The 24,597-nt window shown below is 34.4% G+C and overlaps 1 protein-coding gene across 1 annotated transcript in view; it reads left to right on the top strand.

Moving 5' to 3' along the window:
- Window positions 1-24,597, top strand: part of CEP290 (centrosomal protein 290) — a 52,501-nt gene that overhangs the window by 18,141 nt on the left and 9,763 nt on the right. The window contains exons 23-44 of the mRNA XM_069858440.1: window positions 838-940; window positions 3,694-3,924; window positions 4,491-4,664; window positions 6,137-6,248; window positions 7,080-7,285; window positions 9,717-9,868; window positions 10,723-10,834; window positions 11,039-11,494; window positions 12,562-12,726; window positions 12,968-13,075; window positions 13,163-13,297; window positions 13,942-14,208; window positions 15,294-15,401; window positions 15,982-16,178; window positions 16,814-17,027; window positions 17,227-17,364; window positions 17,467-17,688; window positions 18,223-18,339; window positions 20,217-20,362; window positions 21,258-21,413; window positions 22,018-22,141; window positions 24,362-24,496. Of these exons, the coding sequence (XP_069714541.1) occupies window positions 838-940; window positions 3,694-3,924; window positions 4,491-4,664; window positions 6,137-6,248; window positions 7,080-7,285; window positions 9,717-9,868; window positions 10,723-10,834; window positions 11,039-11,494; window positions 12,562-12,726; window positions 12,968-13,075; window positions 13,163-13,297; window positions 13,942-14,208; window positions 15,294-15,401; window positions 15,982-16,178; window positions 16,814-17,027; window positions 17,227-17,364; window positions 17,467-17,688; window positions 18,223-18,339; window positions 20,217-20,362; window positions 21,258-21,413; window positions 22,018-22,141; window positions 24,362-24,496 (3,778 nt within the window). The remainder of the gene's footprint in view (window positions 1-837; window positions 941-3,693; window positions 3,925-4,490; window positions 4,665-6,136; window positions 6,249-7,079; window positions 7,286-9,716; window positions 9,869-10,722; window positions 10,835-11,038; window positions 11,495-12,561; window positions 12,727-12,967; window positions 13,076-13,162; window positions 13,298-13,941; window positions 14,209-15,293; window positions 15,402-15,981; window positions 16,179-16,813; window positions 17,028-17,226; window positions 17,365-17,466; window positions 17,689-18,222; window positions 18,340-20,216; window positions 20,363-21,257; window positions 21,414-22,017; window positions 22,142-24,361; window positions 24,497-24,597) is intronic.

Raw genomic sequence — 24,597 nt, 5'->3', positions numbered from 1 at the left:
TTGTCCTTCTTAGCTAATGAATGTGCAAGTGCTTCAGGCAAAGGAAGCAGTTGTGGAAAGAGTCATTGATTATTTGCCAAACCATTTTATCTGTCTGTAAGTCTTGTCAGCCAAATTACTGGGCACAATTGTGCATACCTGCTGAAATCTGCTGGGCCTGGTCTGCTTCAAAAAGAAAAGGCCCGTTTCCAGGCTTACTGCATGGTATTTGCCAGTAGTATTATTTTTGTTACCTTTACTATGAAAGCGAAGCTTGGAGTTTCCAGAGAGGTACTTAAAGAGGGAATGTTTTTATTTGTGCATTTTTAAACTTTGCCTATTTTTATGAAGACATATGCAAGAAAGTAATTAATTTCAAATGTGAGTGTGTGATTTCAAGGCCGGGTTGGACGGGGCCTTGGGCAGCCTGATCTAGTGGGATGTCCCTGCCCATGGCAGAGACGTTGGAACTAGATGATCTTTAAGGTCCCTTCCAACCCTAACTATTCTATGATTCTATGATTCTATGATTTTATGATTCTATGATTTAAAGCAGATTAGATCCCATGTGTGTATATTTTTGGGAAGTATGTAATCTCTGTCTCTGCACTGTAGTAGATTTGTGAAGAACAGATAAGACAATTTAACTTAAGATAATTTTCGTCACTAAACTAGCTGCAGGTGAACAAAGGGGACAGTTTTTCAGTAGTCCATCTACAATTTGTAATGTCTTTTTCAAATTATGTTACTGCTAGAAATAAACACCTTGGTTTGCAGTATTTCAGAGTTGCTGTTTTAGTTACAGTTTTAAACAAGTCTTTCATCATTCTAAATGAAAATGTTTGATTACTGTTTTAGTCAAAAGGAAAGCTGGCAGAAAGAATCAGAAAATATGAAAGAGGAAAAGAAAAAGCTAGAAGAGCAAAAAGAACAGGATGCTATGAAAATAAAGGCATATTCTGTAAGTGATTTTGTTGCTTTCATTTTTCAAAAAGGTTTTACTAAACAGAACACAGATTTCAATAAAATACTGCAATTTGTTAGGTGGTGACAATGTTGCAATGAAAAACCGTTAAATTCAAATAAAAGCAGAAGGAAAGTGGTTTGTTGATTTGTTAGTGGAATGTAAATAACTGGCAATCAGTCAATTATGCATTCAGAATCAGTATCAACAATACAAAAGGTAAATCACAATATTAAGACATTTAAAAAATGTTACTGTAGACCTAAAAATCTCTTAAGCACCATTCAGGAATTAATCCCAAGCATTTCTCATCCCACACTACTGCATTCTAGCGGGAAATGTCCCTGCGCATGGCATGGGTGTTGGAGCTTTTTTGATCTTCCAACCCAAACCATTCTGTGATTCTGATTCACACCGTTATATTCACTCCCTGACCCCTTCAGGCTACCAGCGCAGACACCCTTTTCTGAGAGTGTAAGTTCACTGTGTGCTCACACCTTGTGTATATTCTGAGATTCTATGTGCACCTCCTTGCAGTCTGCTAATCCATGCACTGGTGAGAAATCGTTCCAGGAGGCCACATACACACACCCGAGGTGTGGATGCTACTGGCTGCACTTGGTTGGAGCACTGAGGCTCATGGTGTCTAGCAGTGAGGAAGTGCTCACATCTGCACAGAGGATGTAAGGACAGCGGGGAAACTTCTGAAGCTGAACTAGGTTATGAGTGCTGCATTGTAACTTTCCCCTGGCTGTAGAAATTTTCATATTGCTTTTATACCAGTTTTTACTGACTGCTTCTTTATTTTAAATCTCTAATTTTATGGTTGCTATGCAATCTAGCTGATGTTCATCTGCCTCTTTAACATTACCAGTTTTGAGCAAATGCCCCCTCAGACAATCTCAGGTATCCTAATTCACACGCTATTTGCACTCAAACTTCTCTTTCAGCAGCAGTTGTTATCCAGGTTCTGATTTATACAAAGCATTAAGGATATTACTTTGAATTACATCTTATTTTTATATATGTATATATCTATATTTATCTCTGTTAATGTTTATGTATCAGTATTTCACAGGTTTGCGTTTCTCCAGCAAAAACAGAATTCATCTTCCTATTTTCATTTACTTCCAGCAAGACTGAATTCAATATTCTATTAACAAAAGGGAAATATAACTGAAGAAGGTGATATTTGAAAGTTCCTGGAATTGCTGTAGATGCCTAATCACAGACATTGTGCAATTTTAAATATGAGAGACAACACATGGCACACACATGTCCTTTTAAAGAATCAGACACAGAGCAGGGATATAATAAGGTGGTGAAAAGGGCTGTAGATGCATAAGTTTAGACAGATGATTTCTAACCCTTGTGCTGAGGAATGACTGTAGTTGCACATGTTCCTGCTTATGATTGTGTTCCTAACTAATTGATTTGCAAAATAATTGTATCCTGAGGCAATTAAATCTTTAAATTAAATATTTCCAGAAAAGTGAAATTGACATTGTTTTGCAGATGTTTCTGCTGTATGTTTTAAAAAATGAAGGGCTGAGCACCTGCCATCTTACTTAATTTGTTCAGTATCTTATTCTGTGTGTCTAGAGTCACAGGAGTAGTTAGTATCAGGATTAAGATATTTCTGGGAGTTGTTTTTATACGTATTTAAAATAAAATGAGTTTTATGATAATGGTGCTACCAAAATATGGCTGAGGCCTGTTAAGAAACTACTGGTTTCTAATACTTTTGTTTCCAGAAACATATCCTATCCAAAGATAACAAATACGTACTATGATTTGGTATTATTTTTTGTTAGTATGTATTTTTTGTTAGTATTAGGTAAACATTTTCAGATTAAACATTTATCTGAAATTAGTTCCCTGTGAATGATGAAAATGTGTTGCTTTTAAAATCTTATGAAATGCAGGCTTCTTGATTAGAAAAGCAAACCTTTGCCAGTTGTCACAAAACTAGATTTTTTTCATGGCCTTGGGCTTCCAGGACTTAGGAGTTTTCTCTAGCTACCTGCTTATTCTGGTTCTTTAGGCTCATAGGATTCTGGGATTTTACAGCTCCAGTTTCTACTCCCTGTCTTCTTGGCAAGCTGTGGGGTGCAACAGCAAAGCTGAAGCTTACATGTCTTCTGTGACCTGAATCGTCATAGTTCCCTCTCCCTGCTGTTTGCCCCATGCACACCCTCCTTGGATTTATACATGCATGCAAAGACAAGCGTTTGCGCGCAGAAGCTTGAATACATGCATATTTTCTAGGTGGGGTCCTGTGGTTACTTTACAAATGCTGGTTTGGTCCTCAACATAGGACGTTATTAGCATTTGTTAGAAACCACAGAAATTCTATTCCATTTAGATTTGTTTTGGTTCTTAAAAAAGAAAACTGATGACGATGTATGCAGACAATTATTTTTGTTCTAAATTTTGAAAATGTTAGAATTAGCTAAAATTCCAGTTGGTCAATGAGATGTATTTAGCTTCTATTCCTCAGAAACTAATGATTTTCAATCATTAGTTTCAATCATTTGAATTTTCTATGACTTAGTTTTTATTTTCTTAGAATAGACTATTGTATGCTTATGTGTGTTAAGTGTGTGTATAAGTTTTATTAGCAAAAAGAAATTATTTCAGACAGATTAATATATTTTTTACAGATTTAAAAATGTACAAGAGAGCTTGTCTATGTATTAAGAGTTTCACCCTATTTCTGTACAAAGATCTTGCTAAAAATTATTTCACAGAATTTACTCAATGCGCTTCAGCTGGATCCTGATGAAACAAAAAAAGTACTTGCAGAAAATAATAGAAAAATAACTGTTTTACGAGTTAATGAAAGGTCACTAACAAGGCAGTATACCACTTTACTTGAAACGGAACGGCATCTTAGGCAAGAAAATGAGAAACTCAAGAGTGAAATAACACATATGGAGACTGCAGTTATAGGGAAGATTGGAAACTTGCAACGATTCAAGGTATAGTGTATTGTAGTAATAACAAATATTTTTTATTTTTACAATTTGGCAATAAATACACCTTTTTTAAATGGAGGCAGTACTAGTTTCTTGAATGCACTACCTAAATGCTTGTTAAATGCTCATATAAATTTTGTCAAAACATTCTTTGTAGTTAAATAAGCACCATAATACAAAACCTGTCAGTTTTCCTCTTCTGACTTGCTTCAACAGGTTCTTTTTATTGAAGGTATTGTATGAAACCTAATCTTACTTTTTGGCCTTGCACATCACCAGGGCCTGTATTAACTGATTTTTTATAAAATATGTTTTTGACAATGCCTTATAATTAAGAGGCAACTATTGATAAAATTACCCAGACAGTTGGAATACCAGAGAAAATTTGTCAATGGTTATTGCAAGCAAGTTGTAAAAGATGGACCGTAATTTAGTAAAATAAGCCAGTGTCATCTTGTAAAGCATTGTATTTGTATTAAGTGGTATTCTTTTTCCATAGAGTAATTTTAATTTTTGTGTTTACAGATCTGGCAGACCTTAGTAACCCATTGTGTTGATTATTTTCATAGGAAATGGCTAACTTTAAGATTGCAGCTCTACAAAAAGTGTTGGATCATAGTGTGCCATTGTCTGAGCTAGAACTGGCTAATAAGCAGTATAATGCATTAACTGCTAGATACAGAGATATGTTGCAAAAAGATAACTTGCTTGTCCAGCGGACAACAAACATGGAACACGTGGAGGTAATGTTTGCATTATGTTTGAGCCTAAGGAAAAAAAAACCCTCATTATACATGCGTTCTGCGTTGGGTTTTGTTCTCAATTAAAAGAAAGACAGGATGGAAGTCCCAGTGGGCATGAGATGTTGGAGCCAGTCGTATTATTGCTATCAAATTTTAATTTGCTTACCTGATATTTTTCATTGGGTTAAGGAACATGCATGAAGACACAGATTTTATTTCAATAGGCACACATAAAAGCGTTTTGTGTAATTGTTCTGGTGAGTTTGGTTGGGTTTTTTCTTTGTTTGTTTGTTTGATTGCTTTTTAAATTTAGCTCTGGGGCTCTGGATATGTTTCCTCACAAAGAATTTTTAGTTCTTTGATTACCAAAACAAGAGTGGCAAAAGGAATATTTGCTATCATCTTCAGTTTTGGAGATTATAAGGAAAGTAGAATGAGTGTAAACACTTTCAAAGCTTTCTGTCAAAGTAAATGCTCTTACTGATTCCTGACTTAAAAGAATGAAATGTTCAGTTCTAAATGGCAGTACACCTTTGAAATTTTACTTCTATAAAAAAGAAAATAATAAACGATTGTTCACTGTGTGTTTGCAAAATGTTGTAGGGACTGCGAATATGTAATTATTCCTTTGAACTTTTATTCTCAATTATCAGGGAGCTTCTTTTCAAGAACCTTGAAGGTATCTTCAAAGCTGTTACTACCTCCCACTTCTCATTCATGTCAGAAATAATAGTACAGGAAAGCAGTAATGTAACTAATAGTTAAAGATCATGACATGTTCCTGTCTGTTGGGTTTTTGTGGTTGGTAAGGGTTAAATGCATGTGGTGGGTGAACTTACTGAACTATTTAATTTATTTGCTTGGGAACAGGTAAATCCATTTGTGTTAGATAAAGAATGACTGTTTTCTTCTGTATTGTATGAAATCTTTTGTGTATGAAAACTTACATTGCCTATTTTAGCAATTTCATAGAGATAGAGAATGATTTATCAATAGCAAACTAAGAATGTATTCAGAAAACTAGAAATCGAAAATTAGCATGAAGTATTCAATTTGTTTTACTGATTAATGTGGACAGAGCCCTGGCTCCAAATTTTTTCAGTAGAAGAAGTGAAAGCAAAAATGATGGAGATCTCCAACAGCGTTTCAGAAAATGATCTGCAGAATTGCTTTGAACGTTGGCAGCACCGTATGCAGCTGTGTGTCAACTCAGAAGGGAACCACTTTGATGATGATTGTAGTTGATTTTCGTAATTTGTTAAAGAGTTACAGGCACAGTGTCGGGATGTTTTTTGTCAGACCTCATGCAGGTGACAGTAAGATACAACAAAGAGAGCAGTTTAGCATTTTTACAGTTGGGATGAAACTTATGCTCTTCTGTTGTTGTCTCTGTAGACTAGGGGTTGTGCATAGGTAAAACATCAAGTCTGATACAGATAAATATGTTGCTGTTATGTTTTTTTGTCACACAGCGTGAGAACGAATCCTTGAAAGCACAGATAAATTTATTGAATAAGGAATTGGAGATCACAAAGGAGAAACTTCACACTGTGGAACAGGCTTGGGAACAGATGGCTAAACTGGGCAAGTATGAAAGTTATATGGCAATGTTAAAGATCAAATGGTAGGTCCTGTGAAAAAATAATACTTTAAGATGCATGTATCTTAAAACAACAACAACTAATTCAAAACTATTTTGCATCTGTCATTAGTGGTCTTAAATATTTTTGGTGAATTTTTTCGTTTGTTTCTTTCATTTTACTTCTGTATTTGACCAGAAGCAAATTTTGTATTTTCCTGTGGATACTGTTCCATGTTGACTTCTCTTGGGTTACTATATCAAGGTTTTAAAAGCTGGAACTTGTAAAGCAACCTCATCTGATTTTTTTTTTTTTTTAATAACGTGCAGTGTGTTTTAGTTTCATTGTCAGTCAGAGTACTTCATACATAGTTTGTCAGGAAAATGATTTCTTTTTCCTGGTTTCATGCTCTGTAACAAAGCATTTTTTCTTGATAGCTGGAGCTTCTTTGTGTACAATTTACTTGCCATTATTCAAGAAGAACTCATCCATTTCTGTTTCTTGTAGTGATTAAAAATTAAATTGCCTGAACACTTACTAGCTCAATTTAAGGATAAAGTCAAAGGCTACACTAAAAATAGTTATCAGTCTCAATAACCTTGGTTACATGTATACCCATTTACCATTCATAATAATGTTTTATGCACATTAGAGACTTTTCAAACATGTAATAAGGCAAGATAATCATTCCTCCATTTTAAAAAAGTAATACAGGTGTTTTCATAAAGTTTGCCTGACAGAGATAAAGCAAAATTCATGTTCTGTTTCATGATGCCAATAGTTTCCATAGCTGAATGAGCAAGTGTGTTCCCTAATATAAATATGTTTAATGTAGAGGATGACAATGCCATGGACAAGGCCACAAAAGCAATGACCAACAGTGAAATTTTGTCCATTTCTAAGAAAATTACAATGTTGGAAATGAAGGAACTAAATGAAAGACAGAGAGCAGAACATTCACAACGAATGTATGAACATTTAAGGAATACTGTAAAGCAAATAGAAGAACGTAATTTTGAACTGGAAACAAAATTTGCTGAGGTAAGTTTGTTGAGGTTTAACAACGTAATTTGTCACATCTTAAAAGCATATTTTTTAGCTTTTAAAAAATATTAATATATTTGGTATTGCAACTGGCAAAAAAGCTTAATATGTAGAATATGGCTGGCTTTAAGAACTGCAATTTTGCATGTGCAGGACACTTCTTAAAAAAGTAACTAATTTGTCATTGCTTTATTTCAAACATTAGTTAATCTCTATAAAACACATCATGAGCATCTTGACAGATAGTTTGCTAGGCTTTCAGCAGATTGCAAGATAGAAATCTGTTTCTGACCTGTTATTTCTTATGTCTAATTCTTGTGACCCATTTTCTGCTATTTTTCCTTTAATTGCAATCAATTAAAAAATACTAGATGTTTGCATACCTTTTCCAAATGATACTGTCGTGGTTTTGCTACAGACTGGCTGTGTCCCATAACCCCTAGCCCTAACCCTACCCCTAGCCCCTAATTCCTAGTTTTAAGCCTAAACCCTGTGACCCCTAACCTTAACCACAACCTTATCCCTAACAGTAAAATCTAAATGTAAGCCTAGCCTTAAACCCTAAGCCTAACCCTTAACCATAACCCCAAACCCCTAACCATAACCATAACCCTCTAACCTATAACCCTGACCTTTACACTAACCCTAACCTTAACCCTATTCTTAGTTCTAACCCTAAATGTATCCCTAATCCTTAACTTTACGCTGAATCTAACCCTAACCCAAAACTCATAACGCATAACCATAACCATTAACCCTGACTCCAACTGTAACCCTAAAACCCTAAACCTAATGTCCAACCCTAACTCTAGCCCTCTAACCATAACCCCTAACCCTAAACCTTAACCCTAACCCTAAACCTCTAACCTGAACTCTACTAACACTAACCTTATGGCTGGGTATTGCAAGACAGATAATATTTGCAAAAGAGAAAGGAAAATGTTTTTGTAGGATACATCACCTGAGGTATTAATGAAATGGAAGAGGTCATGCAATCATAGAAGGCTTTTCCAGCATCACTGCTGAAAAGCTCTATATGCTTACAGCTACTCTATGTCCCAAATTAGTTCAAATCTAAACAGAGTAATAAACACTACTCAAACAATAGAGAAATAGGGAGCCAGATAACAGCAATTGAAAATCGTTAGGCATAAGTCCAGCAAAGCACAAGAAGGAGGAAGGAATACAATCTGTCAACACTCCTGTTAACATAACTGTTTTTCTTCCCCTCTACTTAGGTTATAGGTCAATACTGGCTCGAGAACAAATGTGTACAAATGCATATAAATAAATTTAGAATGGAAATTATAAAAAAATCTCCTACTATTGAATAGTGAATTTATGGACAAACTTCAAATAATGGAGACAAAAAAAATCTAATGAGGTTTAAACTGATGACAGGAATGGAATATTAAGCATCATCAGCTTCAGCAGCATATAACTCCTCTTCTGTTCCTGTATGACATATAGTGTTTGTTATGTGACAGCAGACATAGCCAGTCTGCTTCCTTCATTTTGAATTGATGAAGTCCTAATTTCTTTTTTTTTTTTATTAATACCTCTGTGCATCCCTTTATTCCCCTCATTTCTGTAGCTCCAGGACATACATTTTCTGTTTCACAGACCCCTATTGTCAGTGCCTCTTAATCTGGCATCCCTGTGGTTTTTTTAAGACAGATATAAATTTATAAAAACCAAGATTGTGCTAAGGTAAATAAAGTATTAGGTGATTTCAGTTTAAGAATTGGTAACTAGAAGTTTACAAGACATTTCCTTCTAAACTTCTAAATCTACTTCAACATTACTGTTATTTTTCCAGATAGTATTGCCTCAGATATGTGAAGTGCAGGTAATAAAATACACCACGCTTCTTTGTTTCTTTAGGAAATCAGTTATTTTGTGAAGGAGTTACGTCAGGTTAATCTGCCACAACTATATTTACTAAATTAGTAAATTAGTTTGTGAGGCTTTTCTCTGTTGCCTAATGCTTTTCAGATACCTATCTTCATATTTTTTGATTTGAATTGAAATATTGATTACTTGGTATTTAATAATCAACTTGAAATCAGTCTGATTGAAAGAATATCACTTAATTATGAAAGTTCATTTCCTGAAGAGTTTATAGTCTTCTTGGTTTTTTTCTTATGTTTGTTTAAGAACAAGTTATTGGGGTAATGGTTTTAAGAAAATTCACTTACAAAAATTGTGTTTAATTTAGAGCCTGGTTCTATGCTGACCTGTGTATCTGTTCCTATGTGCATGCATTGCTGTAAACAAAAAGGTGTCTAAGCAGAGGGGAACACAGCTGAACATTGTTTTATAATGACTGAAAAAATATTCTTTTGGTACTGCTTTTTCTTTATAGAGTTGGGAGCGCTTGTGTGCTTAGGATAACATTTTGAGTTATTCTGGTTTTGTTTTGTTTAAGCTCGCCAAAATCAACCTTGAGGCACAGAAAGTGGAACAGGAATTAAGAGATGAACTTTCAAATAGTGTGAGTAAGGCAGTAAGTGATGCAGACAGGCGACAAATCATGGACCTAGAGAAGCGTGAGATGGAGCTCAAGATTGAAGTATCGAAGTAAGTGCTGAAGTAACATTTTGATTGTGGTGTGTTTGGAAGTGTGCAGAAATTTAGGCTACATAAACTTAATTTAATGCACTACTTATTTATTACTAACAGGTAATTTTCAATGCCTAATTTTTTGACATTTATACATGTTAAATTTGAATTAAAAATGAAGCATTTAATTCGTTACTATAAAGAAGGTAATTTGCTTCATTTTGATTTGAACAAGGAATTAAGTTCTGGCCTGGTTAGATGTGAGTATTCTAAAACTGAGTAATTAAGATTTATTTTATTTCTGTGCTACAACCTCCCTTAAATGTATGAAAATATAAAAGAAATGGAAAGCAATCCTTATTTTCAAAAGGTCGTAGATATCTTGAAAATTACACCGCAGCGTGCGTTTGTTTTTACCATTTCCTTAAGAAGTTAACTTTGTATACATAAATTGAAGAACTGACCATTTTACAGATGTTAATATGGACATTTGTCTTTGACTAAACAGTGTAATCCTGTTAAATTCCTGAAATAGCAAAGTCTGTGGGGTTATTTGCAGGGATCTTTGGCACTGAAAGTGTGTGATGAGACTTGGGGAAGCAGAGAAAGGAATTGAGAATGAAACTTCTTGAGAATTTTTGTCCTGGAGTGGGAGAGAAATAGAGGACAAAGAAAAAGTTGAGAGGCAATATTGAAGAACTTTCATAACAGAACTCTGAATAGTAAAGGAGAGTATGCTGAAGAGAACAAAATCTTCAACTGTTTTGCTATGAGGAAACATACTAAACATCTTTTCTGAGCATCATCTACTTAGAACTTCATAGGTTATTCAGTGATTTCAAGTGACACAATACCCTTGTTTTCCCTGCAAGGTTAAGGGAACTGTCTGATGTAGCAAAAATGCAAGTTGATGCTTTGGAGGCACGCCAGCAATACAGAGATAAAGAAGTGGAATCTCTTAGAATGGAAATTCTAGACTATCAGGTAACATTCAATCTTTATTAATAGGATTTTTTTCCCCTGGATTGAGAAGAAATATGTAAATATAAGCAAGATTTTTTATATTTTTTTAATATTTTATACATTGCATGTATAAAATATTAAAAAAATCTTGCTTATATTTACATATACACTGCATTAATATGTTTAGAATGAAAAATTAATTTATTCTATATATTTTGTTCTTAGGCACAGTCAGATGAAAAAACAGTTATTGCAAAACTGCATCAACGTATCATAGCCCTTCAAGGTAGTGAATCTTTTGCTGTAGGCAAGTTGGAAACGCTTAAATTGAAACTACAGAAGATGGAGATCCACAACCTACGGTTAGAGCAGAAGCTTGATGAGAAAGAGCAAGCCTTATATTTTGCCCGACTGGAAGGAAGAAATAGAGCTAAATATCTACAACAGACAGTTCAGTCTTTGCGGCGACAGTTTAGTGGTGCTCTGCCTTTAGCACAGCAAGAAAAGTTCTCTAAAACAGTTATTCAGCTACAGAATGACAAACTGAAGGTCCTGGAAGAAGTTCAGCATGCCCAGCAGGAGCGTCGAAATGCAGAAAACAGAGCATTAGAGGCAGACTTAAAACTGAAAAGTTTAGAAGAATTAGTAAATGCATTGAAGGATACAAGAGGAGCTCAGAAGGTTTGCTGTCATACAACTTTGAATAGCTTTGTTCATTTGATCTGCATTTAAATTAAATTTCATTCAGCTTGTTCCCTGAATGTCTATTTTAATGTAGTTCTTAATGTTTCTAAATACACTTTTTTAGAATATGCCAGCTATCATTTCCTGGTTTTCTATTTTAAAAAAAGCAATACATTATTAGTTATTTGCCCTGTAAAAGTCAGTGCAGTCATACTTATTAATTTGTGCCTAATTAAGTAGGATGTAGAGGCTAGCTATGAATTCAGTTATGTAAAATTGAATTAAATTATGAGTGAAATTAAATTAAACAGTAGCATTCTGAAGTTCTGTTCCACGAGCTTGCATTGAAGTCTTCGCTATAAACCCCTGTCTTCTTAAATAAATCCCGGGGCAATAATTTAGGCAGCATGGTCAGAAATGTTATTATACTCCTGGAATTCTACTAAACCATATTTTGCTATTGTAAGTAATGTTGCCTTGAAATTTGAATAAGGCTTTCTCGCTTCTCTCCCATGTCACTGTGTAGTACATGACATGGTTATATCTGTCATGACTAAAGGTGTTTGCATGTAAGCAATTGTCATGCTCTTGGCATGTTTTAGTTTTAAACTAATTTTCAAAAATTTTTCTGGAGTATTTTGAGATAAATATGTCTGTTATTCTTAGTACATGTATATTTTTTCATATATACAGTTTTTAACAGCTTTTAAAATCTTTTACTGGTTTAGAAAAGTCAATCAAACTTCTGCATGCTTTTTTTTGTTCAGTCTGGACAGATGCATAGGGTATAGCTTAGTTAGGTCATCTGAAAATTATCTGCGATGCATTCTGTGAATGTAGGAAAACCTGTAGCCTCTCCAATTGTCTGCAACACTTTTCCGTCATTATTCTTGGAGTTTCACACTCTTGCCATGCCTTGTCACTCAAGAGGAGTGAAGTAGCTTAAAAAGGCAGAAGTTCTTTCTTCCTGCTGATTGGATAAGTGCTATGCTGCCTCAAAGTCAGAGTGTTGCTGCATCCGGTTGGCATATGGGCTTGGTAAATAGTATATCATTCACTTCTAGGTCATTGAATGGCATATGAAGATGGAGGAACTCCATCTGCAGGAACTGAAACTCAATCGAGAGTTAGTCAAGCAAAAGGAAGAGGTGAAGTATTTGCGTAATATAATTTCTGAATATGAACATACAATCAATACACTGGAAGAAGAAATTGTTCAGCAGAACAAGGTATGTATTTTTGCATGCTGTTGGAAAAAAGCCTATTGCTTATTTCTCTAATTGATTTTAAAAAGGAGGATTCTTCCTAGTAAGTTTTTAACGTAGATGTTTGTATCTTGGTTCCATAATTCTTTTCAGTAGTGCATCTGAACATTTTACATTTTGATCTCTCTTTCTTTTTTTTTGTTTGAGTTATAAAATTCCCATTGCCTTCAATAAATAGAATACTTCTATCAAACATTTGCTACAGTTTCACGAAGAAAGACAAATGACTTGGGACCAGAGGGAAGTAGAACTGCAGCGCCAGTTAGACCAGTATGATCATCAACAAAATGAAACATTTAATACAGTTCTAAAGGTAAATGCACTGAATTAACTGATAACAGCCTTGTAAGCACATTTTTTTTATTTGTCACATTACATGAATATGGATCTTTCTGTGCAGTTTGAAGAGGCCACTGGATCAGTTCCAGACCCTAGTCTCCCACTCCCACAGCAGCTCGAGTTGGCTTTAAGAAAGATTCGAGAGCATATTCGAATAGTCCTGGAAACCAAGGCAACCTGCAAATCATTGGAGGAGGTAATTAAATGGATAAGTTATTATATAAGGAACAAAATTTGTATACCTATGCCCTTTAATTTTTTTTAAAGAAATGCATTTCCATTTATAAATGTCACTCAAATGTGTCCAATCCCTTAGAAGTATTTCACACAGAGAAAATGTAAATAATAGTACACTGTGACTAAAATGATTGGAACAAATTGTCAAGGAAAATTTTTAACTATTTGACAATGTTAATTTAGCTCACTTAAGATGGTCTTGCTGTAAAAATTCAGTTGAAAAGCTAGTTAAATTTAGCAAGTGTTATATCAAATTTAACAAGGAGCATAGCAAAATCCTTTTATTGTCTTGGGTCGCTAAATTGAAATTCTATTACAGATGATATTCTGTGGTTCTTAAGAAATTTGAAAAACACCAACTTCTTAATCTGATCACACAAAATGAGTTGTATATGTGTCTTGTTCTAAGCTAATAACACTTAAAGATACAGTAATGGTATTCTGTGACTTTCTTCATCTAATAGTAATCCCATACAGTCAGAATGGAGAGCCAAACTTTTTGTAAGTCCACTTAAACAAATGTTTCTCATAATTTTTTTTTAAAAGTAAGATCTTTTTGTAATGTTTGAATTCTGGAAATGAAACAATTGCCTTTCGTTTTAGAAATTAAAAGAAAAGGAAACTGCTCTGTGGAAAGCTGAACAAAATGTTTTATCAAGAGACAAAATTATAAATGAACTAAGACTTCAGTTACCTGCAACATCAGAAAGAGAGAAAATAATGGCTGAACTAGGCAAACAAGAAGATGACCCAGAATCCTATCACACTGCAAAAATTGTTCATCAGACCATTGCAAATATGCAAGCAAGATTAAATCAAAAGGAAGAAGTGTTAAAAAAATACCAACAATTGCTTGCTAAAGCAAGAGAGGTAGTAAAACTTTTTGCACAAAATTTCTTCCATTTTTAAGTTGGTTTAGTTGGTTCCTTGTTTATCTCATTGCTAATGACATCTTAAAAGGTTTCTTACCTCAGAGGTAACAGAAGAGAGAAAATTACTAATTCTTTATGGAGAAAGATAATGTGTAATTCTTAAAATAGGAGGCTTGCTTTGTTAAGAGGTTATGTGTATGATATCTGTCTAGGAATTAAATTAGTATGATAGGAAGAAAACTAAAATTCTGCTGTGAGAGGTGGTCTCAGTATATTGTGTATTTGTATGGAATTTTCCAGTGCTTGCAACAATGATTTCTGGACTGCATCTTGTAGTGAATTTGGAAGGTACAGGAAAGATATGCACTTATGGAAAATAATCTTCTTAAAGTATATTTTAGATGAAACCATATTTCCAAGCATAAACAGTATATCTAAGCATACTTTATATTCTTTATTCTTTATAACTTTAAAGTGTATTTTAAACCACAAACCTTGTGTCTAAGAGGTACTTCAAGACTAAACATGCATCAGTTTTAGTGTGATTGGAGAGGAACACATTTCCGAAGCAGACTTCCCAAGATCTTCATTTAATGTGCTGTTGTTCCTATGTGTAGCTATTTATTCCGGGAGAAATCAAGTTTTTTGGTTTGGAACTAAACCAGGAGATGCAGTCTAAAAATAAACCTACTTTGCTCTGTCTGCTAGCAGAAATTCAATACACAGGATGGCGCTGTAGTCAAAAGTAATTAGACCTGAAAATTATGTAGTATGGATATCATTATCCATGTTGATTTTTATAGTTGGTGAGGACCGACACTGACTGTTTGGCTGTCCAGCTCCTGTCCTGTGGCATCATACTATTTTCTACATAGCTTAAAAATGTGATAGTAGATTTTTTTTCCAATAGTGTTACTAAGAAAAAAATCACTTGCTAAAGCAAGAAGAAAAGAATTTTTAAAATTAGAGCAAAATTTGGGGAGCAAAAGTCAGTGGTGTGTGAACAATCAGCATGAAAGTACTATAGTTTCACGACTTTCTGGAGTAGTATACATCAGCAGAGATTTTATTTTGAACTAACAGGAACAAGAGGAAATAGCAAAGAAGAATGAGGAAGACCTTAGAGCTCTACAAAAGAAGTTAAATTTGCATACTGATAATTCCCTTAATAAAGTCAAACAGACTGCTTTGGTGAGTTATGTGTCTTCATGGGATTAGTGAAGTTGTTCTCAGTTTTTTAAAATTGTTGCTCAAAAGAATAGTTTTGCAGTCAAAAATAAGTAATAAATGATGACAGGAAGTAAATGGGTAGTTGATACAGATTTATTGGATTATTCTTGAAAGAATTGGCAACAGGTTCATTAGAAGTCAGGTTTAAAAGAACAAAGTTACCACGTCTCTATATATGAGCAATTTTCATGTCATCTTAATTTCTAGAGACTTCTAGGAAAGAGAGTTATATTTTGTTTTCTGTTCTTTTAATTTGTGGTTATGTTAAACTAACCCATTTCAATGCAAGTTTTCTATTGATGCTTTATGATGAGGTGAAATCTGTATTCAACTGGTTCTTCTGTGGATTGTTAGATGCACAAAGCTCTTTTTAAACCAGTGTGACTGCTTCTGTGTGGAATAAGGATCACATCTCAGTAAATGAACATGCTAGGTATTAATGCTTGTTTATATTCAGGGTTGAGTTTAAAATGTGCCACTAATGCTTACCTTTGATTTGAAGCTAAAACTGTTTATCACATGCATTTGTTCTGTTTTACAGGAGTTAGGGAAACAGACTTCGTTATCATCTAACAACGAACATTTTCTCCGCTTAGTTGAAATGGAGCGAATGGTAGCAGAACAGGATAATTCTCTTGCTTCACTTGTTGTAAAATTAAAGAAAACATCATCTGATTTGAAGAAACAAAAACTAATTACTTTAATGAAAGTCAAAGAGTTTGAGACTATCAGAGCCCAGTAAGTTTTCAGACTATTAATGTAAGTCACGATTGGATTGTATTAGTCGATTATGTATTGTTGCCATATTGTTGTCTATCAACTTGAACATGTTTTTGCTTAATATAAAACATGGCTGAAAAAACTAACTCAAAAGAGCTATGATGGTTGGCAATTATAGATTATTTTTAATCTGTAGCCCTTCATTGGGGCTAAAAATGAGAAACTGTTGCTTGAAAAAAAGCCTTTCAGTTGTTAGCTTTGTGCCATTAGTGAAAAATAAAGTATTCAAGATATTGAATATTCAAGGTCTTGGTATGAGACTTGTCTTTAAGCGACTGTTATACTTGCTGGTTTATGTTTTGGGGTTTTTTTTCCCCTCATATATCCATTTTGGCTTGATGCCTTACAAGTTTAAGCTCACAAAAATATAACCCCTGTTTAAAAGTATGATGCTTGCTTTACTCGTGGGAGCCAGGAATTAGAATGAGCAATGCTCTGATTTCATTTTGCTGATCTTCTTGAGTAATTTTCTTATTAAATGGAGGCCTTCTTTGTTGAGTCAGTCTGGTTTTGCTGTTTGCCCTTCAATATTTATTTGGAGTTTGCTAACTTAGTTACTGCAGTGTATCCTGTTAATGCTTATTTTTTATTAGGCTTCAGGAAAAGCACACAGTTGATGTGCAACAACTTAAAGAAGAAGCAAATGCATTGAGGAACAAGTTATTTCAGATGGAGGTGGAATTAGCAAATGTAAAAGCCGAACTAGAGGTCCAAAAAGAAGCAAATAATAGAGCACCCACAGTAACACTGAAGAACCTGGTGGAACAGCTGAAGAGCCAGTTAGCCATAAAAGAGAAGCAGCAGAAAGTTAGTCAATAAAAATTAATCCCTGTATGTCACATAAATGTTTAATGTTGCTTAATGTTTAAGAATTCTATGTATAGTACAGCAGGAGGTAGAGTATGATTGTATAGTATAATATTGAAATATAATTTCCTCTTCTTGTTTTGCAATGTGCATATTAGCAGCTTCATCACTTTAAAGAGCTTGAATTTATTATTTTCAGGCTTTGAGTAAAGCACTTCTGGAACTCCGAGCAGAAATGACTGCTAATGCTGAACAGCAGATTATTTCTGCGGCATCACAAAAAGAGGCCTATATGAATGTCCAGGAGATTGTTGACAGGCAAACAAAGGGGCTTACGGTGAGTACTAGCTAATATCATTGTATTGCATCATTGCATTGTTGATAATCCTGAATTTTGAGGTTTGCTCTTTTCTTTGTTTGTCCATTTGTTTTCGTCTAGACACAGATAGAAGAATTAAATAATGAGATTACAAAACTTACAGATAACCTTAAAATAAGTAAAACCAGGGAAAGTTCTTTGTCCAGTGAAAGGGATGAGTTGAACCAAGAACTTCAGAAGAAACAAAAAGCATTTGATAAAATGCTGGGAGAGAAAAATGAAATGGAAAAGGAAAATGAAGAACTGAAGAAACGGGTTAAGAGGCTAAGCAGTAGCATTCAGGTAGAAGTGATTTCCAAAACTATATTCAATCTTGGTCAAGTTTCTGCATAGATGTGCTGGTTTTGGGGGGAAGGATTAAGTGTTTTGGCAGTTCTTGAGACTCATACTTGATTTAAAAATTTGTGCTAGCTCATCACTGGATTACATATGGACTATTTACTTTTGCTGTTGGAAGCATGCCTCAAATAAAAGGAGGAGAATGAAAAATACTTGTTCCTTGAAATGTGATTGGAAAGAGTCTGAATAGCTGAATTACCGCTTCAAAGCTTCTTTGAAAAATGGAGTTTTATGATTTTCCTGGCTGTCCTTATTTCCAATTTCAGAGGAAAAGTAAAGGATTTACAGTACAGCTACTTACTGCTGATTATGCAGTTTAGAATACAAAGTTACATTCCAGTACTTTTATAATTTAAAGATTATTTTTGAAAGATTGTTTAGGTTGTAAACTAATTCAACAAATTTCAATTAAATTCCTTATTCTTTTAGTGGAGAAAAGCACTTAGGTAGTGGTCATCAAAGTTTGTAATTTTTCAGGGCAAAGCCGATGAACAAAATCTGATAGATGCACTTCAGAAGAAAATTAAAAAGTTCGAAAGTGAACTTGAGAAGAAGTGTGAAGAAGCAGAAAAAAACAATGTAAGAGAAGGCAAGGTAGGTGATATTTAGATTATGGCTGTATAAATAATTTTTATTTGTTCTGTGCTTGCTGGCTTGTTGAGACCTTGGAATCTTTATTAATATGGAAAACATGAAGATAAGGGGGCACATCTGTGGAAAACAGGGGGTTGCACTCTGTTGCTGTACTGTGGGATTCTCATGGGTGGAAATATACTAGGATAGCTGTTACTAGATACAGAAGGCACTATATAAGGTTTGCATCCTCTCAATAAAGTTGAACTTGTTTGTTGCCTCATCGGCGGGGTCCGTGCCTTAATCACTGCAATTCTTCACAACAATGATCTCCTCATACAAGAGGTTCTGAGTGATTGGAGATGTGTCCATTTTACTGGTTGTTTTGTTTGGGTTTTTTGCTTATTTTACTTTTTCAGTAACTAATTAGTTGCTCGTCATACCAATCATAAAGTATATTGGATTATTATAGCACGCTTCTGTAATAACATTCAGGCTATTTATGATATTAAATACTAGCCAAGAAGGCCAAGCGTGTCCTGGTGCACTCCATCGCTAGGTGGTCGAGGGAGGTGATTCTCCTATTCTACTCTGCACTGGTGTGGCCCCACTTTGAGTACTGTGTGCAGTTTTGGGTGCTACAGTAAAAAGGATATCAAGCTACTAGAGAGTGTCCACAAAGCCACAAAGGGCCACAAAGCTGGTGAAGGTTTTAGAGGGGAAGTTGTACGAGGGGTGGCTGAAGTCACTTGGTCTGTTCAGCTTCACAAGGGAAGGAGGAGGAGCAGGCATTGATCTCTTCTGTCTGATGACCAATGATAGGAGCCAAGGGAATGGCAGGAAGATGTGCCAGGGTAGGTTTAGGTTTTATCTTAGGAAAAGGTTATTCACTCAGGGAGTACTGGAGCACTGCAACAGGCTCCCTAGGGAAGTGGTCACAACACCAAGCCTAACAATATTCACGAAGCATTTGGACAATGCACTTAGACACACACTTGGACACATGGTGTGAATTTTGGGGTTCTTCTATGCAGAGATAGGAGTTGGACTCAATGATCCTTGTGAGTCCCTTCCAATTCGGGACATTCTATGCTTCTAGGACTGTACCTCTGCTTCCAGTTACCTTGAGATTTTTAAAATCCCAGTTTCTTAGTGTCTAGGGATATTTTTCTTGCAATGTTTTTTTCCTTTTTCCAAGGTCTTGCTTTCTCTCTGTCCATTGTTAGTAGTAACTGTTTAGAATGAAGACAGAAAAGAAAGTACAAGGATTAACTGGAGGAGGGAAAAGTCTAATTAAAAAACCCTAAAAATTGCTTACAGGAATATTGACTGATTTTTCAGTAGCCATTTGTGATCACATAGGTACAGATTTTAAATGATCTATAGTTACTGAATTGTAACTTCAGGTAGAAATCCATTTCTCATAGGAAAAAATAAACTTGAAATGACCAGTTGTATAGTTACGCAGCAAGAGGCACATAAACTGGTAAGTGGCAGAAGACAGTTCAGCTCTAAATTGGCATAGAAAAAGACTACTTTCTCTTTAATCTATCTTCTTTATTAATGTGTAATTCAAAGCAAAAAGATACATTGCATTGCACCTCTAATTTCATACAATGTGTCTCTCCTTCTTTATAAAATGAATTTTAAAAGCTACAGAAGAATTTGGTAATAGCATTAAACAGCATCAGCTTTATACACCAGACACTACAACATACTTAAGATATCCATCTGGGTGTGATATTTACCTTATGGCAAATAAGGTAAATAATCTATGCCCACTATGACTTCATGTTTTAAATTGGTAAATGAATATATTGTTCTTGATTTTTCTAACATGTTTGCTTATTTTGCTGTAAGAAAAAAAAAATTACATAATTTGTTATTGTGCTTCACAGACCTCCAAGGAGGAAATTATTAGATGGGATGAAGGTAAAAAATGGCAAATCAGAATGGAAGGATTGCGGAACAAACTAAGGGAAAAGGAAAAAGAAGCAGATGCTTTAGCCAAACAGTTGAATACCTTGAAGGAAATTTGTACGAAGTGAGTTGGTTTTATTAGATTCTGCTACAAAATGATGGCACAAGGGAAATCCAAATATCTTTGCCACGTGATAATTATAACAGTTTATTGTGTTTATAAGACTGATGTCAAGAATTCTATGTTGCTATTGGGATTAAAAGGATTAGTTAATTTTCAAGCAACAGACTACTCCACTAGTATCCTTTCCCCTGTAGAAGCCAAGAGTCTTTATTAGAAGAAACTGTCTCTGGATAAAACTGAAGTCCTTTGTTATGCTTCTTGCATATAGCATTCTGTTATTCTATTATATGAAACAAATAACAGCTTTATGAAGACAAGATGTTTATCAGCATTGTGTTATTTAATCAGATTGCTAAGATTGGATAGTGTGTTAATGTTATATGTTGTGCTATTGTAGTACTGATAGTTCTGGGATTATGAGATGGAAGCCTTTTCAATAAGAACGTGTGCGCAAAGTCTCCACAAATGTTATGTTTACTTCAGTACAGTAATGGCACAGTTTTACTGATAAAAGATACAGAAGGGAAAGAAAACAGATGGTGATTGTAGCCTTTGTTAGATTGTGGTTTAAACTGCTTCAAAATGACATTTGTTCTTAGCAAGACTTGCATGAATTTCACTTAAAACACAGGCAAGACCAGCAAGTGGTTTATGACATTCATGATACCAACTTACTGTTTATTGTTTTTTCCAGGTTTGGGCTTTGTTGTTTTTTCTTTTTTTTCTTATAAAGCTATGTTGTCTATAAGGTAACCTTATTAAACAGAAAAGGGGGTGTGGTTCTGTGAGCAGAAAAATTGCAAACATGGATTTTTTTTTAAGGCAGAAAATATTTTCTCCTAAAAAAGCAAGTTAGTTAATAAAGTTTTAAATGTAAATTTACTGGATGTTGCAGGACTGAAAAAGAGAAGAGTGCTCTACAAAAGAAACTGAAAACCACTGGTGTCACTGTTGACCGTGTTGTTGAAGTAAGAGCCTCAGAGACTGAAAAAGAACTGGAAGAACTACGAAAAAGGAACCTAGATTTAGAAAATGAAATTGCTCACATGAGGTGAGAGGCATTTTAAAAGTATCTATGAAAATGGAAAAATCTAAATGAGAGAAGAATTCTGTGGAAAGAGATAGATTGTCTCTATTAGACCAACTGATTGAATATGGAAAAAAACAGATGAGAATTTAAAAAATCCTTATTTGAGTCTGTGACAAGGAAGCTTAAAGCTACTTGGAACTTGTTTGTGTATGGTCAAAGAATACGCAGCATTGGTTCATCATGCAAAAAAGCTAAATAATATGAAACGCATTTGGTTCGTATTGTGTAAAATTATAATTACAATTCAGAGCTGATGAAAGTTACTGGAAATGCTAAGTTCCAGTGAGGGAGTCTATTATTAATTAGTATATCCACGCTCACAGTGGATGGTTTATCTGAGTAACACAAGCTAAGATCTCAAAAGGGCACATTCCTTTTGCCAAAGTAAGTACTTTTGATTCATAGGGATTAGTTGAAACAGTGTATTGGCTAACATTGATTTAGAATAACTAGCCCAGTAACACTAGAAAATCGAGTCTAGTAATCCTGAATTTCATGGTACTTTTCCTTAAGGGATGTTTTTCTTCATTAATAGCTATTTGCTTGATTCATTTTTTTGATGTAGAACACAGCAAGCAATCCCACGAGATTCTGTTGTAGAAGAATTGCATTTCAAAAATCAATATCTCCAGGAAATGCTTCATACATTACAGAGACAATATTCAAGACAGACATATTCTAGACCCTCGGTAAGTTACTAATGTAACCATATTACCTAGAGGAATCTCACCTACTGAATAAAAATATTTATTATCCATTTGGTATTCTGTGTCATGTAGCTGACCTTATTTCAAATGATAGTGTTCTAGAACAGGATATTAAATACTCAGGTTAAAACCTGCTAAAGCATTTTTAAAAAAACAAACAAACAAACAAAAAAAAACCCAAAACACTCCACCCAACCCCCAAACTCCAAAACTTATAGTTTCTGCATTGTACAGGTAGAAGTTGATATATTTAGCATCCTAATGTATGCGGAGAAATAAGAGATAGATATTTTTAAATATGCAAGTCTGTAACTGAAGGACTACTTTTATATTCCATATTGATTGAAAATTTGGGATACACAGAATTTGGGGAAATACTGCATTTCAGTTATATTATGTATTTTTGTTGTGTTTTGATATTTACAAGGTTCATTATGTTGCAAATATTGCATTATTGTTTTATCTTAATCATTCAAGAAACAGATTTAACAGTACCTCCTAGGTTTCTTTATTTCCTGTTTTGTTTTACTGTCTTCTGCTTTTCTTTCATGCTTCATTCTGTCTTCAACTTGAATACATGTGACCAAACTGAACTGACCAAGTCTGTTCCTATCAGCATCAGTAAACAAAAGTATTTGAATTCCCTTCAAAAGAAATCAGTTTCAAATAGGGATGAAATCAAAGATCAGATTAATAGCGTTACTGATGGCAATGAAATAGATGAGGAAGCAGACATGCAAACATGCATCATGCATAATGAAGGCCATGAGGCTACTACAGATTCAAGCACAGAAGACAAGGACACAGATGTTTCTAGAGAAGGACTGAAAAACAAAAATGTAACTGAAGCTGATAAAGAGAACTGCAGTGAAAGAGAAGAAAATATAACCCAGCCTGAAAACGAAAAACTTAAGGAAGAATTTGAAGAAGAGGAGAAGAAGCAAGAAATACTCAAGCAGTCAAATGTAGATGAAGAAGAAAGTGTAGAAGAGCGTTACACTGACAGAATGAGCTGCAATCAGTCTAATTCAGGGGAACCTTCTAATCAAGCTAATGGTTATGAAGCAGAAAAAATAAATGTGAATAATGAAATGAATCAAGACACTGCAGAGGATACAGATGAAACTTGCCAAAGTGGTACAGAGGGGGTTGAAACAACCCCAGAATTCTGTGAAATGCCTGAGGTTTGATACTGTAGCAGTCCTCTAGCATTTCTTCTAGATAAACAATATAGAAATAGAATACTTTGATCTTGATAAAGCCGTGGTTTTCTATGCATAGTCTGCAAGGATATTGAAGTAGTCACCAAGTGGTCCATAAAGCAAACCTTAACCTTTCATGATAGGCATGCATGTCCACTCACAAATAAGCCACTGTCAATTCTAAAAGTTTGATCCAGAAAGTTTACAAGTAATCACAATGCTGCATGCAGCTAGTTGATGACCTTCATTCTTTAGGACCTAGACTTATGATGTGATATTCCTTATATTAAGGAACAAAAATGCTTTTATTTAAGGAAATACTTTATTCCTGTCACTATGAGTGATGAATTAATGGATCATATGGTTAATTCCAAAATTACATAATTAAAACTGCTGAGTATTATACCATCAAAAGGTTTTACTCTCTACTAAGTAGTCAAGCACAATAATTTCCCATATGCTTAGGACTAGAATTGGCAATATTAAGCAAACAAAGCGCACTTTACCTAATAGATATTATTAACCTCTATTGATAAAGACTTAAGATTGTAGGAACTAACAGACTAAGAACTCAAATTATATGCTGCTCTTCCTGACTTGCTCTGTGATCTGTTTGACTTCAGTGAAACTCCTTCTGCCATATATACTATTTAGTAAGTGTATCAGAATATGCCCTTAAACTTAAATGCTGTTCCCAGGTACAGTGTCACAGTAGCTTTTTTTGTCTTTAGACATTGAGCCAATAGTTTTAATTTTGGTTTGATAAAATTTTTACTGGCCTATACTAACTTGTAAACTTCCCTTAAAGATTAAGCAAGTTTATAAAATGTAAAAGAAGGAGTTAAAATTGGAGCAGATTAGATCAAAACTGGTGATACAACTGTCATCCATTTTATTTCTGTGAAAAATGCTAATCTTCTGTTGCTTTTTGTCAGTTATAACTGATGAAAAGAATAGTGCATTACCAATTAATAATAATTTTTCCCTCTATTTTCTCAAGACATCAGGAATTGGATCAGATGACCAGTATCAAAGAGAGCAAGAGGTTTTAAAGGAAAATTTAAGATTGTCATCTGAAAATGTTGAGCTAAGATTCCAGCTAGAACAGGCCAATAAAGATTTGCCAAGACTAAAGGTAACATCTTTTCACCTTTACTTTAAGCTGACACAGGTTGTGGGATTGCTTAGAAAGAGATGGATACCTTTTCTGTATATATCATAAGTTTTTCATATTTT

Source organism: Phaenicophaeus curvirostris, chromosome 1 (assembly GCF_032191515.1).
Source record: "Phaenicophaeus curvirostris isolate KB17595 chromosome 1, BPBGC_Pcur_1.0, whole genome shotgun sequence".
In the NCBI taxonomy this organism is placed as follows: Eukaryota; Metazoa; Chordata; class Aves; order Cuculiformes; family Cuculidae; genus Phaenicophaeus; species Phaenicophaeus curvirostris.
Note: the sequence above shows the minus strand (reverse complement) of the source record. Positions and strands in the feature narration are given on the sequence as shown.